We start from the raw sequence: 13858 nt of genomic DNA, 5'->3' as shown, positions 1-13858 counted from the left end.
GCCATACCTTGATACGATTGAGTAATTTTATGAAGTTTAACAAATATGTGAGATGAGTTTTGTTTTTACTTGTGTGAAAGTTTTTTTTTTTACGTGTTTTTCTGAGTTTTCAAACACAACCTCTATTGCCAACTTTGATTTAAAATTTTAAATGTAGGTTCTTTTTTCTCCTACTAATCTCTTTTCACCTATAATTTAATAACACTTTTATAAAAAAATTAATGTAATAGACAACTCAACAAGGAAAAATTTTAGAAAAAAAATCCTGAAATTATAATTTCCCAATTCAAACACCTAAGAGTTGATAATAACAGAGAAGGAAGTGGTGCATGATCTAGTATATATCTTGCAAATATAGTTAAATGACTAAAATGTCCTTATATTAGATTTGAAAAGAAAAGCTATCAAACTTGTTATTGTCAACATATTTCTTATCATTGGCTGCTCAAACTTGTCATTACTAGTTAATAATTTGTTAATAAATAACTTTTCACTGTCAATATATTTTTTATTATTTGTTATTTAATACTTATTATTATTAGTTCAGAACTTGTTAATAAACTTTTTGATATAAGGATATTTTAGTTATTTAACTATAAATACAAAATATCATATCAGACACGACTTTTTATTTGTCATTTTCAACTCTTAAATACTTGATTTGAAATATTATATTTTATAGCTTCTTTATTTGTCATTTTCTCATTCAACAATTGTTTTATTAAAAAAAGATTATAGTTGACCCATCAAACTCATTAAAAAAAAGATTATGGCCGGGAGTGAGAGGAAGCCAAGAGTGAAGCACTAGAATCCCATGACACCCACCTGGCCTCGCCATTGCTTTCCGACAAGCTCATAGGTAAGGACGAGGGTGGAGGCATTGATGGTGGCCCTACCAAAACCGGAGAGAAAGCTGAGACAAGAATAAACCCAAAGGTTTGGAGAATATGCTGCGAGCAATGAAGAGACAAGAATAGAAGAGCATGTTCTTGGGGCCCAAGGGCGTATCAGCAAGAGTGGATAGGGCAAAACCGCCGACAAGGCTGCCGATCAAGAAGGAGGAGGATGGAAGACCCGTAAGCATGGGGTCGTCCTCAAGATTTAAGTTCCACTCCGAGATGATGGAATAGTAAGACAAGCCGCCGTGGTGGGCGGGGGAGGACGGTGGGGGTTGGGCGTCAGTAAAGACAGTGATGAAAATTTGGATCTCGCAAGGTGCATTGTTAAAACTTAGAAGTTTTATAATAATAAAAGAGATTTGCAAAAGAAATACACCTGACTATGATAAAATTAAATTTCCGCCAGAAATTTATATAGAATGTGAGTAAATAAATAATACTTAATTATTTTTTAACAGAGCAAAAGACTGTATGGTTCAAAATGTGAGGTTAAAATAATGAGTATTTTATCCCAACTCATATCAGCACAAGTTAAAAGTTGCCTTTTTAATTCCTAAGTAAATTATTGCAATTTAATTTTTAACATTTGTAGTATGAAGTAAACATAATTTATAGTCGCTTTTTATACACAAAATTTAATTTATACTACAAAGATTACAATATATAATTTTTTTGCCAACTTAGTTTAACTATATACGTCAAGATGGTTATAATATTTAAATAGGTAAAGAATTTTTAGAGTTTCAAATATGTTCTTAACAAAAGTCAGTGCTATATTAATTATAATGAATCAATTACTTATAAAGTTCAATTGTATAGAAGGGAAAAATAAATGGCAAAAAAGAAGAAGGGCAAAATAATGACGTTTTCATTTAAACTTATTAGGTAATGGGGTCCATGTATACTGAATAATTAATTTATCAATACTAACAAATAAATTAAAACTAGTTGTTTGGCAAAAAATAATTAATTAATTAAAATTAGTTGGATTCAATAAATATATTAGGACAAAACTTACATCCGCTACATTATGACCTTGTTTGTTATTACAATTAAAATTACTTATACGTACGTTTCACGTAAGTAAAGACAAAATTTTTTTTACATATTTATTTTGTATTTCGTAAATTACGATTAAAAAGTTACTTCCAAGCTATTTCAAACAAGTCTTATATACAGTTCATCCAGTTCTCCAATTAACATGTGCAACGTGGATTCATTAAACACCTCATCACTTAACACTGTTTCTTTACCTCATCGCCATCAACCAGTTGCAATCCCTAGTCACTCGTCTTCTTCAACTATCAAAATGAATAAATTTCCTGCTAATAAAAAGGAATCCCTGGCCCAAATTGTGCATCATTTTCACTGGCCGTCGTCATATCTTCACGATCGCCACTTGTGAACGGAGATGGGGAGGGAGCTCCATTCTTGGAATGTGGGATGGAGGTTGTTTGATGAGGAAGCAGGTGATGGTAGGCCAAACCCTCGCCAAATAATCCCACCATTATCACCACCACATTTGCCCATCACTCCTCCATTGTTTTTGTTGATTCCTGTGTGCTTCGATGGCAAACACAACATAAGAGGGTCACGGCAACATCGACGGCAAACACTGTAGCTGTCAATCTTGTTTTAAACTTTGTTAATGTAACGAGGTGTTTTGCTCATAGAATGAGAATCTTGATTGCTGTCTTTGCATAAGCTGTTGATGAATTTAAAAATAAAAGCAAGCAAGAGATTTATTCCAGCCACCCACTTTGGATTTGTTAACAGAGAGAAGCGAAGCACTGTATTGTACCAAAAAGGTAGTGAACCACCCTTTTTTAATTTGATTTGTCAGTGACTCATGAATGGGAATGGAGCTGTCAGTGGCTCATGAAACACCATCTTATGTCAAAGGATTTATTAGGGGCAGGCGATTTGGGGTCGCGACTGGTTGTCGGTTGACCGCGATGAGGAAGAGAAACAGTGTTAAATGATGAGGTGTTTAATGAATCCAAGTGGCACGTGTTAATTGGAGAACTGGATGGAATGGATGTAATGTCCTGGACGTAAGTTTTGTCCATTATTAATATGAATTTTTTAAAAAAATATTTTTGTTTAAGGATTCACTAGTTGCTTTTAATAATTAAACTTTTGATGAGAGGTTGTTTTTTTCTTAAAGATAATGACAAATTTTACGGGCATTGTTTAAAGTTTTGCAGAGTTTTATTAAAAATGTTGTTTTCCTTAAACATTTTTCATTTTCATTAAATTGATGAACAAGAATTTTTCATGGAGCAAGGTAAATCAATTTGATTATGGGCATCTGAAAAATGATTTAATAAGCTAAGTTGACCTGTATTTTATTAATTTTCTTAATAATATTTTAAAGATATGTACTGTTACGTAATAACTTATTTGATCAGACTGAAGGCGAAACTGCAAACAAAAAGTAAAATTAAATTTCATTACAAAAAAAAAAAAAGACTTCATTGCTGAATCAGCATCAACAGGTATAGTTATCGGAAAGGAGATGCTTTTCTTGAAGATAAAAGATATTATATATGCATGATACATTATTATATGTAGTTGTCAATTTTAGATTGTTTTTTAAAATTATAATTTAATATTGATACCAAATAGTATTTGCAAATTGCGCAAATGGCTGCAAATTGGACCCACATTGTACGGTCCGTAGCTTATTAATAATAAACAATAATCCTCTTGTCCTATTTATAAAGCACTTCTAGCATATTCCACACACACCAAGAAAAATTTTAAACTTCATTAACTCTCATTTAAAATTTAGTAACTTTCTAACTTTATTCTTATTTAATATATGTTATATCTCATGTAAACAAAGTCAACACAATAATAAATAAAAGATAAAATTGTACATCTATACAAAAAATTTCTCTCAATACCCTATAAATATGACCAAAAATTATCTTATCTCTCTGCTCTATAAATAAGACTAGAGGAGTACATCCATTGATTACTTATTATAAATGATCTTCAACTAAGATATCTCATCATAATTAATATGGAGTAGTTAACTTGTTAAGTTTGTCTTGAAATTTAAATGCTCTTAACTTTATTTGTATTAAAGAGAGTGGAAAACAGGTGGCATTCAAAGAGCAATGAATGAAGAAATAGTGAATTAGAATTAATTAAATCCCCTCTTAGTAATTTGGAATAAAAATAAAATTAAAAATAATAATAAGTGAATAACTTTCTAAATTTATGGGACGCTTCCAATATATTTTATTGAAACAAAAAATTTAAATCTTATTAATTCTATCGTAAAATTTAATAATTTTTAAATTTTATCTTCGTTTAATACATATATATATATGTACTTTTCAAAACAAATGACAGTTTACAGAATTAGAGATAAAATTTATTTATTTATATAATAAATTTAACGAGATAACTACATTAAAGATTTTAAAAAAAAACTCTCCTTATATTATAAATAGGACTAGAGGAGTATAACTCAATAATTTTTTTCGGCCAGCAAGTATGGTTTTCTGCCAACATGTGATTTGAAGCATTTAATTTAAATTATCACATTATTAAAAAAAACAGCGAACTAAATAAAAAAGGAAAAATAAAAGTAGACAAAGCAATTTTCTCAAAAAAGGAAAAAAGTAGACAAAAGAAGCATCCGAGGGTGTTATCTCAGATTCTTGGTTGAACTTCACATTGGAAATTGGCACCGCCTTTGTTTTTTATGGAAAGAAGGCACAACGCTTCAACAAGTGTTTACATCAGCATGCAGATTATTTTGCAAAAAATCTGGAGGGGAACTAAAGCAGATGAGTCCTTCAGCGACCTTCAAAGCTATCTTCGCCAGGCAATTCGCGGCTTGGTTGACTTCTCGGTGACACCACTCAATACTAGCTTCCCAGTCCTTCTCTAACCAATCACAAATCCCCATAAGGAGGTTGTTATCAGGGTGGTCCTCACTCCAGCCATTAATAATAGTTTCGACCACTTCCAAGCAATCGGTTTCCACCACCACCTTCTTCCATTGCATTTCCCAGGCTCCACGCAAGCCTATCATAACGGCCTAGACCTCAGCTTGGAAGCTACTACCTCTTCTGATGTTGAAGAGAAAACCAGATAAGACTTCTCCATTATGGTTACAAGCTAGACCACCACACAGACATATTCGTAGTAGGAACGTAGGAACCATTGACATTGAACTTGACATACCCCACAATGCAGGTTTCCATGTAACAAGTCGATGAACCCTCCTTGAGGATCACATATTCGGGTTGAAGTCCAGCTTCCACGGTTGGACAGCTATGTAATGATCATACAGAAGCTACGGGCCACCTATGAGAGCCTGTTCGTAATATGAAATGTTAGAAAATTAAACCACAAAGAAACCAGATCCCATGTCAATAGACTCCATGTTGCACTATTTTGAAACAACCTCCCTAAATAAACAGATAAACTTAACTTTTTCATAGTAACTTTAAGAAATAACATTTTATAACCAAAATATGCTAAATACAAACTCAAATTATATCATAATCATCTACACTAACTAATTATATAATATTGTTATCCGTGATAGAAAAGAGCAACACCCAATCATACATCCTATCACGGATAAAAGAATTTTTCTTAACTCATTCAAATACAAACTATATAAGAAAGGATTAATCTTATCTAATATAGTTATAATACAACATATAATATAGCTCATAAATCAAAATGTTAAGAATTAAATCTTAATTCATACTTTATAATAAATTCATAAACAAATCACATGCAAATATGCGATCCTAGGCCTTTGGCCACCTATCAGCACACATACCACAATAGTACACTCAAAGAACATAAGAAATAATAATGCATGAATCAATTAAAAACAATTTATCCTAAGGTGGCAATATACAGAATACAACATAGCTCATAAACCGAGGAGACACTACAAGTTGCTAATGTAGCTTTACTCCTCCTGAGCCTTCCCTGACGTCCCTCCTTTAAAGCTTTCACCTGAAAAATGTTAAACAATAGGGATGAGGCAACATCTCAGTAACTAAATCCCTACCTATCACACACCCTAGCATGGGCTAGCAAGGTGTCAGGTGGGATACACAGAGTTAATAATTATTGATAAACATTTATTTAGCATTTAAGCTCACAATAATCATATAAGACAAATATTTCCACCACTCTCATGTCATGCAATTTATATATTTCAAAAGAGATAACGCACTTGTCATATATTTAAAAGATATAAATATCAATGAATATTCCATGTCATATGCAATTCCTGAACCCAAATCCATCCTTATATCCTCCTTATTTCCGCCGACTGGACCCATGGGCTAAGTTCTTTCCATTTGACTGGCAACTCTGACAAGCTCACCACACGAATGATGTGGACCGGCCAAAGACCACAGAGCACTCGGTGGACCATGGGTCCCCCCTCGAAGAACTAGTGGGGTGTCGCAGTCCCTCGAAGAACTAGTGGGACAATAATAGCAGCCAACCATAGAGCTCCGTATGGAGGCTAATACCACGTGGCAAGTATATCAATCTCAATAACTCCAATTATCTCCTTTCCCCACCCAAAATAGATGCACAGGGTTCAAAATGACACATTTATATGCATAATCAACAATTTTCATAATGACACATCATAATCATGATCACCAATTTCTTGCAATACAAACTATGACAATCTTTTTAAAATAGCATCCCACAAGACAGTTCATACAAAACGTAATATACTTTTATAGAATTAGTTATAAAGCCGCTCACCAACTTCATACTAGAGCATGCAACAGATAGAAATTTAGTTACCTGGTCTCCTAGCTAACAGTCAACTACAACCGAGTCCAACCTCGAAAATGCCACAATAGAGTTTATATCTACAAAAAAAATTAAAATATTATCTCTATAGTATTAGAGTAGGCTACTCACAAAATTCTAGCCTCTAACTCCTCCTCTAAAAGCTTTAATTTTACTCAGAACTCTAGCCTAAAAGACATTTCTCTAAGGTTTGGAATGAGAACATATATATATGATTTAGACTCGATTCCTAAATTTTCCTTACTTAAATATCCTTTAATTATTAGATTATATTATTAGAATAATCAAATTCATAATGCAAATAGACAAACTATAAATTTATAACTTATATTCCATCTTCGAAGGACTTAGACAAATAGACTTAGTACGAACCAGGTTATTCTCACTACAGAAGTTAAACCCTTAATCTAACCGTTGAATTTAATTTCCTATCTATCATGATACTATCCTCCAAATTGTAGCTCAATCTAACGGTGAATGAACTTTAAAATGCTAATTTACTATTCAGAACTCTATATGCTAAATCCAAAAGATATAAGTTAAAAACGTACCTAATAACTTGTAACTCAGAGATCAAAATGATGATCCAACCGTTCAAACTAACGATTTGGATGTCCCAAATGGGCTGACCAAATTTCAGTCCGATCCAACGGTTAATAAACTCAAAACTAGCACTTTTCTAAGACTACCTCAGATATGTGCGAAAATTATTTACTCACTTCAAGCTCCACTCACTATCTCCTATATATAGCTCCTCAAACTCCTTCACTCTAAAGATTAGTCGATGTGGGACTTCTTAGCATTGCTATTTTATCCACTTCCTATCATTTAATCAATGTGGAACTTCTTAACATCGCTATTTTATTCATTTCCTCATACACACACACACACAAAATCAAAATTATTTTAATTACATATATGTATATTTAACCTCTACCTATTCTATAAAAATTTGTTTAAATATTATATATATGAAAACTAGGATGTTACATATTTCGCCCACAACTGCTGAAGTTTGGATTCAAAATAATCTGGGTTGATCATTTTGCCCAACAACTTGACAATTACAGCATTCCTCCATCTCGAGGCTAGTCTTTCTTTTTCCTTCAGTGGTATAATCATATTAGGGCCATCTGCCATCATGGTAATCGAGATTCTCTCCCTCTATCTACCCTCACTCTACTAGTCCTCCTCTTCTTCCTCCACCGTTGTTGTTTTCGTGACCGCTTCTTTGAAGGATTTTCATTTCATATTAGCTTCCATTTGCTCCTTGTTCTGACCGGCAACAGACTCAATCCCCCTTCCCTTCTCATGAGTCGAAATATTATTTGTATCACTCAAAACTTCTCCAGCGTTTCCCATCACAGTGTTCATTTGAATATCCTCCTTCATCCATTCCTTAAGCCTAGGGACCAGAACTCGATCGTTTGAGAAGTTAGTCTCTCCCGCTCTTACTTTCTTCCAACTATGATTCAAGGCATCATGTTTCTTCAACGCCGGCATCGGCGGAAGGTTGTCGTTCTCTCTATCACTCATCTCTTTAGGTTTTTTCATTCTATGATAAAATCACTCTATCAAATAACTTGATGCACGTGTAGGTTCAAATTTTAACTTGAGTATGTAATGACCTAGTTCAGGCATCGCCTTTGTTTTAAGTACTACTTTCTCTCCCAAACACTCCCAACTCATCCCAGATACATAAAAAATTTATAATTTTTACTGAAAAAAATCATTTATAACTAATTTATAGGTGCTAATAAAAATAGTTATAAGTATTAAATTTGTCATAAATTTTTATTGATTTTTATTATTATTCACGTTAGCTAAACTAAATTATAACATCATATGGATTTATATTGTCTCATTATTCTTATCCAATGATTTAGATTTAAAATAGAGGTTAAACCGTTAAACGACAATGTTTGGCAATGGCATCTTCCAAAATGAAATAAACCACGCCAATACTACAATTCGCTGACATTATGGCTAAGATTCTTCTTGAAGACCAATCTTCAGCGCCAGCCGATCCGTAGTTCCCGGCTAATCTGCCGCATTTAAACGACGTTTTAACTATTAAGTTTGAGTAAGGTATTAACATATTCTTCATACTCTTAATACAAGAACTAATTAGAGAATTGATATTAGTCCTATATAAAATCTATTTCATATGTTTATCAATTTTTTTTTCAAATTGACCATATTGATATTTTCCCTACAAATTAAGTAGAAAAAAAAAAGAAAAAATTAAGAAAGATATTTAAAGTGTTTTAATTTTAAAAAGATTATATAAACTAATTTAATTAATATTTTTAATCTATTTAAATTAATTAATTAATTCTTATATTAAGAACAGAAACAATATTTGTGCATTATTATAATTTATTATAATAATAATAATCTTCAGTACCACGTGTAAATTATATCATATACAGATAGTTTAGAGAGCCGGTCAAATTCAATGTCCTTTGAGATTGATGTGATCATATGAGGCGTCGTGACGTACTGACAGCTTCCTCTTCATCCTCTACCGTTACTATAAAGGTGCGAGACAGCTTGTCAAGAACCTGGTTTATATTTTGGGATGTTTAGATAAATATAAACCATAATTTTAGAAAAAACTTTATCTCGATTTATAAAAATTACTTTTTAATCTAGTCTAACGTGACCTGTTTTAAAATAGAAATATGTTTATGTTATTTTAAAAACATATTTAGTTTAATAGGTTAGGTCTAAACGTTTTGAAAAGTTTATTAAACTCGTCAAGTCTGATTTGATATGTTTATTTGTTTCATTATTTTAATTTTAATTTTGTATTTATATCTAATTTTATTTTAAATTTTAATATATAATTATAACATATTTTTAATAATATTAATTGTAATTAAGCTTTAAAATAATACTTATGGCATTAAAATTTAAATAAAAATAATATGAAAAAATAATTATTATGTAATATGTATATTTTTCTTTTTCATTAATTCATGTATTTTTTATTACGTGTTTTGAAAATTTAAAATTATAGGTTTATTTAACAGGTTCTGGGCCTTGCCTTTGTACAAGTCATACTTAGACTAAAAATAAAGCCTATGAAACACTACAGATCAGGCTCATATGGGTTTGTTATCAGACAGGTTTAGTTTGTTAAGAGTAAAGTGTGGCCTGTGTCTACTCTTATCTTGTGGTCCCCATCTATTTTAAGTTCCTTCTAGAAAATAGTGTTTGGGATTAACTTTTAAATATAGAGAGAATTATAATAAGGTCCCAAAACAAGGATTTAATTATCCTGAAATTCATTGGCAACTGAGTAGCATACAACAAGTTTTAGTATAAAAAATAATAATTGCTTTATACTGTTTAGTTTCATTAAAACTATTTTTAGTTTTCACATATTTACTTTATATTTTATAAATTATTACTGAAAATAAATCATGGTGCCGCATCGGGAAGAGTGAACAGTGTAGCAATAGGCACCAAAGCCCTCCCATGGATCACACTGATTTTGCCACAACGTGATTCGCCAAAAATGAAAAAAATAAATAATTAACAGATACTAGTATAACGGATCGGATCCACCAGATATATACACTTTTAAGCAGAAAAGAGACACCAATATCACCACTAGAGATATACCACGTCACAACTTAAAAAAGCGTTTTCTTTTTTCTCTGGATACCAACTTCAATTCAAGTGTTTTTTTATTAATATAATTAAGATTTAAGCCAACATGTCTGAGCCGATTCTCTGTTTGCCCCCTTCCTCCTCCTCCATTGTATCACACAGTGCTCTCCCTTTCGTCTCTGGCAAAAGCACTACGAACACACCACTCAGCCCTATCACAATTCCAAACACCCCGTAGCACCAGAATCTCTGCCTCCTCCCCGCTGCAACCAGCACCGGACTCACCGCACCACCCAGCACCACCGCCTGCCGAGCCATCGCCAACGCCGAGTTCCGTACGCATGTCGGGAATAGCTCCGTCGTATATAATAAGTATATATTAAAGGCAGTGCAAGCACAGAAAAACGACACCGACTCAAATCCAATTTCCAGCTTCATCCATGTTTTCCCAAACTCCGTCACCGATAAGAGACTGAAAATCCCACTCATGATGGTGAATACCCAAATAGCACTTCTTCTGTTGAACTTGCCTATCAATATGAAGGTTAACAGAGAAGATGGGAGCTCAGATAAAGCGTTGAACGTCACACTCAGATACAGATCAAACGACAGCGTTCCGAGACCCAGTGGCATCCCATAATAAACAACCCCAATACCAAAACCCATCACCATAACAGCCAAGATCCTTCTTGAAGCCCACTTTCTCTGCATCAAAGCCTTCAGTGCCGAGTATAAATCCATACTGTCATTTGAACTTTCCTCTGTCTCAGACACTTTAGAAACGGCTAAATTTAATGAGCTTTGAGATATTGATGCGATGCATCGTAGTGTATTTACAGCTTCCGCTTTCATTCCTCGTACGAGGAGCCACCTAGGGGATTCCCGTACGAGGAATTTTACTAACACAGAATAGAATATTGTTGGGATGGATGTGTATTTATAGAGGTTTCTCCACGAGGAGTTTCGGTTTAAGTATGCCATGGCCGGGAGTGAGAGGAAGCCGAAAGTGAAGCAGAAGAATCCCATGACACCCACCTGGCCGCGCCACCGGTTTCCGACGACCTCAGTGGCGAGGACGAGGGCAGAGGTAACTATGGTGGCTCTGCCAAAACCAGAGAGGAACTTGAGACAAGAATAGACCCAAAGGTTGGGAGAAAAGGAGGCGAAGAATGAAGAGAGAGACATCACAAGACAAGAATAGAAGAGCATGTTCTTGCGGCCCAAGGACGTATCAGCGAGAGTAGACAGGGCAAGCCCGCCGATGAGGCAGCCCATGAAGAAGGAGGAGGCCGGGAGGCCCGTAAGTATGGGGTCCTCTGGATTTAAGCCCCACTCCAAGATGATGGAGGAGTAAGACGAGCCGCCGTGGCGGGCTGGGGATGACGGTGGGGGTTGGGCATCGGTGAAGACGGTGATGAAAGTTTGTTGGGCATCGAAGATCCAAGCGAAGGAGACGAGAAGGGCTTGGAGGAACTGGGAGAGATTGAATTCTGATAAGCAACGTTCGATTGTGGATCCTAGAGATGGAAGGCGGCTCTCTGCTGGCCGTGGAAGTTCAGATTCATCGGTGGATCTGGATTGGGAGAGAAGAGGTGTGGAATCTAAATCCGCCATTAATCTCGATGTGACCTCGAGGAACTTCTGATCTGAGACTGAGAGGTCTAAATAATATAACGCTGCTTATATATGCATTCCAGTACGCAAACATGACATTTTTTTTAAAAATAAATAAATAAAAACTAAATTTTGAGCTATTAATTTTAAAAAACACATTTTCAATCCTTTAGTCTTAAAATTTTAAGTTTTTAATATGATTTTTTATAACAATTATAATTATTTTAAAAATTAAACTTAATATGTTAAAATTTAATAATATTTTATTAATATTTAAGAGTTTGATACCCTTTTTTTTTATTAATAGTTTTTGGATTACTGACCAGAGGACTAAAAATTTATTTTGTAAAATTACAAAAATTAGAATAAAATTTTATGTAAAATTAAAATACCATGAGTAGACTTTTAACCACAAATAAAAAGTTTAAATGAATGATTGGAAGCCTCCGCAGAGTTTTCCTTTGGGCTAAGGGCCCTACTGAGATTTTGAAAGGCTTGGAGCGATCGAGAAACGCGAATAAGGACAAATTGACTAAAAACAATCGTGTGATTTAAAACTAAGTTTGATGTGATTTGAAAAGGTGAAAATAATATTTTTATTTTTATATTAGGCCGGCCCGAAATAGTGCAAAAAATGCGTTGGCAAAAAATAGTGAAAAAATAGTTTTTAAATCAGAAATGGTATTATACATGGTTGTGGGTCTATGCATGGCAAAAGGTGAATGACTCAAGGTCTGAGTCAATTTATTATTTGGAAAAGAAAAAAACTTTTACAGTAGCTTCCAGTTGGCTAGTTCCAAGTTCAATTGTGATCCACATGGGTATCCTGCAAATAATTAAATATAATTTTCCAGATAATTTTAGATCCAGAAAAATAATAAAACCACTTCTTCTCGTTCTGATTTTTTTTTTTTTTAAGCAAAATGCAAGACCATTGCTCGGCTCCTTCATCCCAGTTTCTTTTCTTTTTTTATAAAAAAAAACACTTCTTTTTCTTTATATTATATTTTTGGGTAAAAGTACAGTTTTGCTCTCAATCTTGATTCTCGAGTGTATCCAACATCGCAGTATATTGAGTGGCACAATTTTACCTATAATTTTTTTTTTTTATATTTTTAGTGGCAACATACTGCCCACAATACAATGCTGAATCAGCACCAGCAGCTAAAGTTATCGCTTTACTGGAAATAAAAGATGCCCTGTATGATACATATATATATATATATATATATATATAATTGAGTCAATTTTGGCTGTTTTTGAAATTATAATATACTATTGAAACCACAATATATTTGCAAATTGCACAAATGGCTACAAATTGGACCGCGTCGTACAGTCTGTAGCCTTAATCCATGGCAACATGACGTGTCGCTAAAAAACAATACCCTTCGTATAAAACTCCCAATTGGGGACAAAATATTTTTTTCTTGCATATAGATATCTTTTTATTAGAAACAATTCTATTTAAATTACTGTGAGTCAAAACAAACAAATCTTAATTTATTACGTTATAAAAGACTGATCCTTTCTACTAGATCTAACCTCTCAATAAAGCAATGGTTTATGCTATAATTGGTAATTATTCTTGCTGTTACGCACTTACGTGGAGAAGCCCAAATTGAACTAATAACATGTGAAAGAGGAATCTAAGGGTCCCGTATGCAATCATATAAACAAAACAGCCGTTTTCGTGAATACAGGAATATTTTTGCACACAGGATCACCAACCAAACCGTTGCCCCATTTAAATAGACTTTAAGTTTTAAAAATTAAAAAAAATTTGCATGTGGTTTTAAATTTAGGAAAATTTTATATAATTTAACATATTTTTAAACGTTATAATTATTACTCTTGTTATGTTGTAAACTTGTAATGGTGAAGCCACTAATCAAATTTTTATTTCGAAT

General features: G+C 33.3%; 1 protein-coding gene across 1 annotated transcript; it reads right to left on the bottom strand.

Annotated features, from left to right (window-relative positions):
- Nucleotides 1-10229: 10229 nt before the first annotated feature.
- LOC114755001 (organic cation/carnitine transporter 3-like) lies at nt 10230-12009 on the bottom strand. Its single transcript, XM_028943872.1, has one exon. The coding sequence runs from the start codon at nt 11946-11948 to the stop codon at nt 10431-10433; it is 1518 nt and encodes a 505-aa protein (XP_028799705.1). The 5' UTR covers nt 11949-12009; the 3' UTR covers nt 10230-10430.
- Nucleotides 12010-13858: the final 1849 nt, after the last annotated feature.

This window comes from Neltuma alba, unplaced genomic scaffold, assembly GCF_004799145.2.
Source record: "Neltuma alba isolate B1F8T4 unplaced genomic scaffold, ASM479914v2 tig00010229_pilon, whole genome shotgun sequence".
Lineage (NCBI taxonomy): Eukaryota > Viridiplantae > Streptophyta > Magnoliopsida > Fabales > Fabaceae > Neltuma > Neltuma alba.
The sequence above is the reverse complement of the archived record's forward strand: the minus strand, read 5'-3'. Positions and strand labels throughout refer to the sequence as shown.

Excerpts from the sequence above, each read along its gene's own strand:
- LOC114755001 (XM_028943872.1), bottom strand. The coding sequence starts at position 11,948 with ATGGCGGATTTAGATTCCACACCTCTTCTCTCCCAATCCAGATCCACC.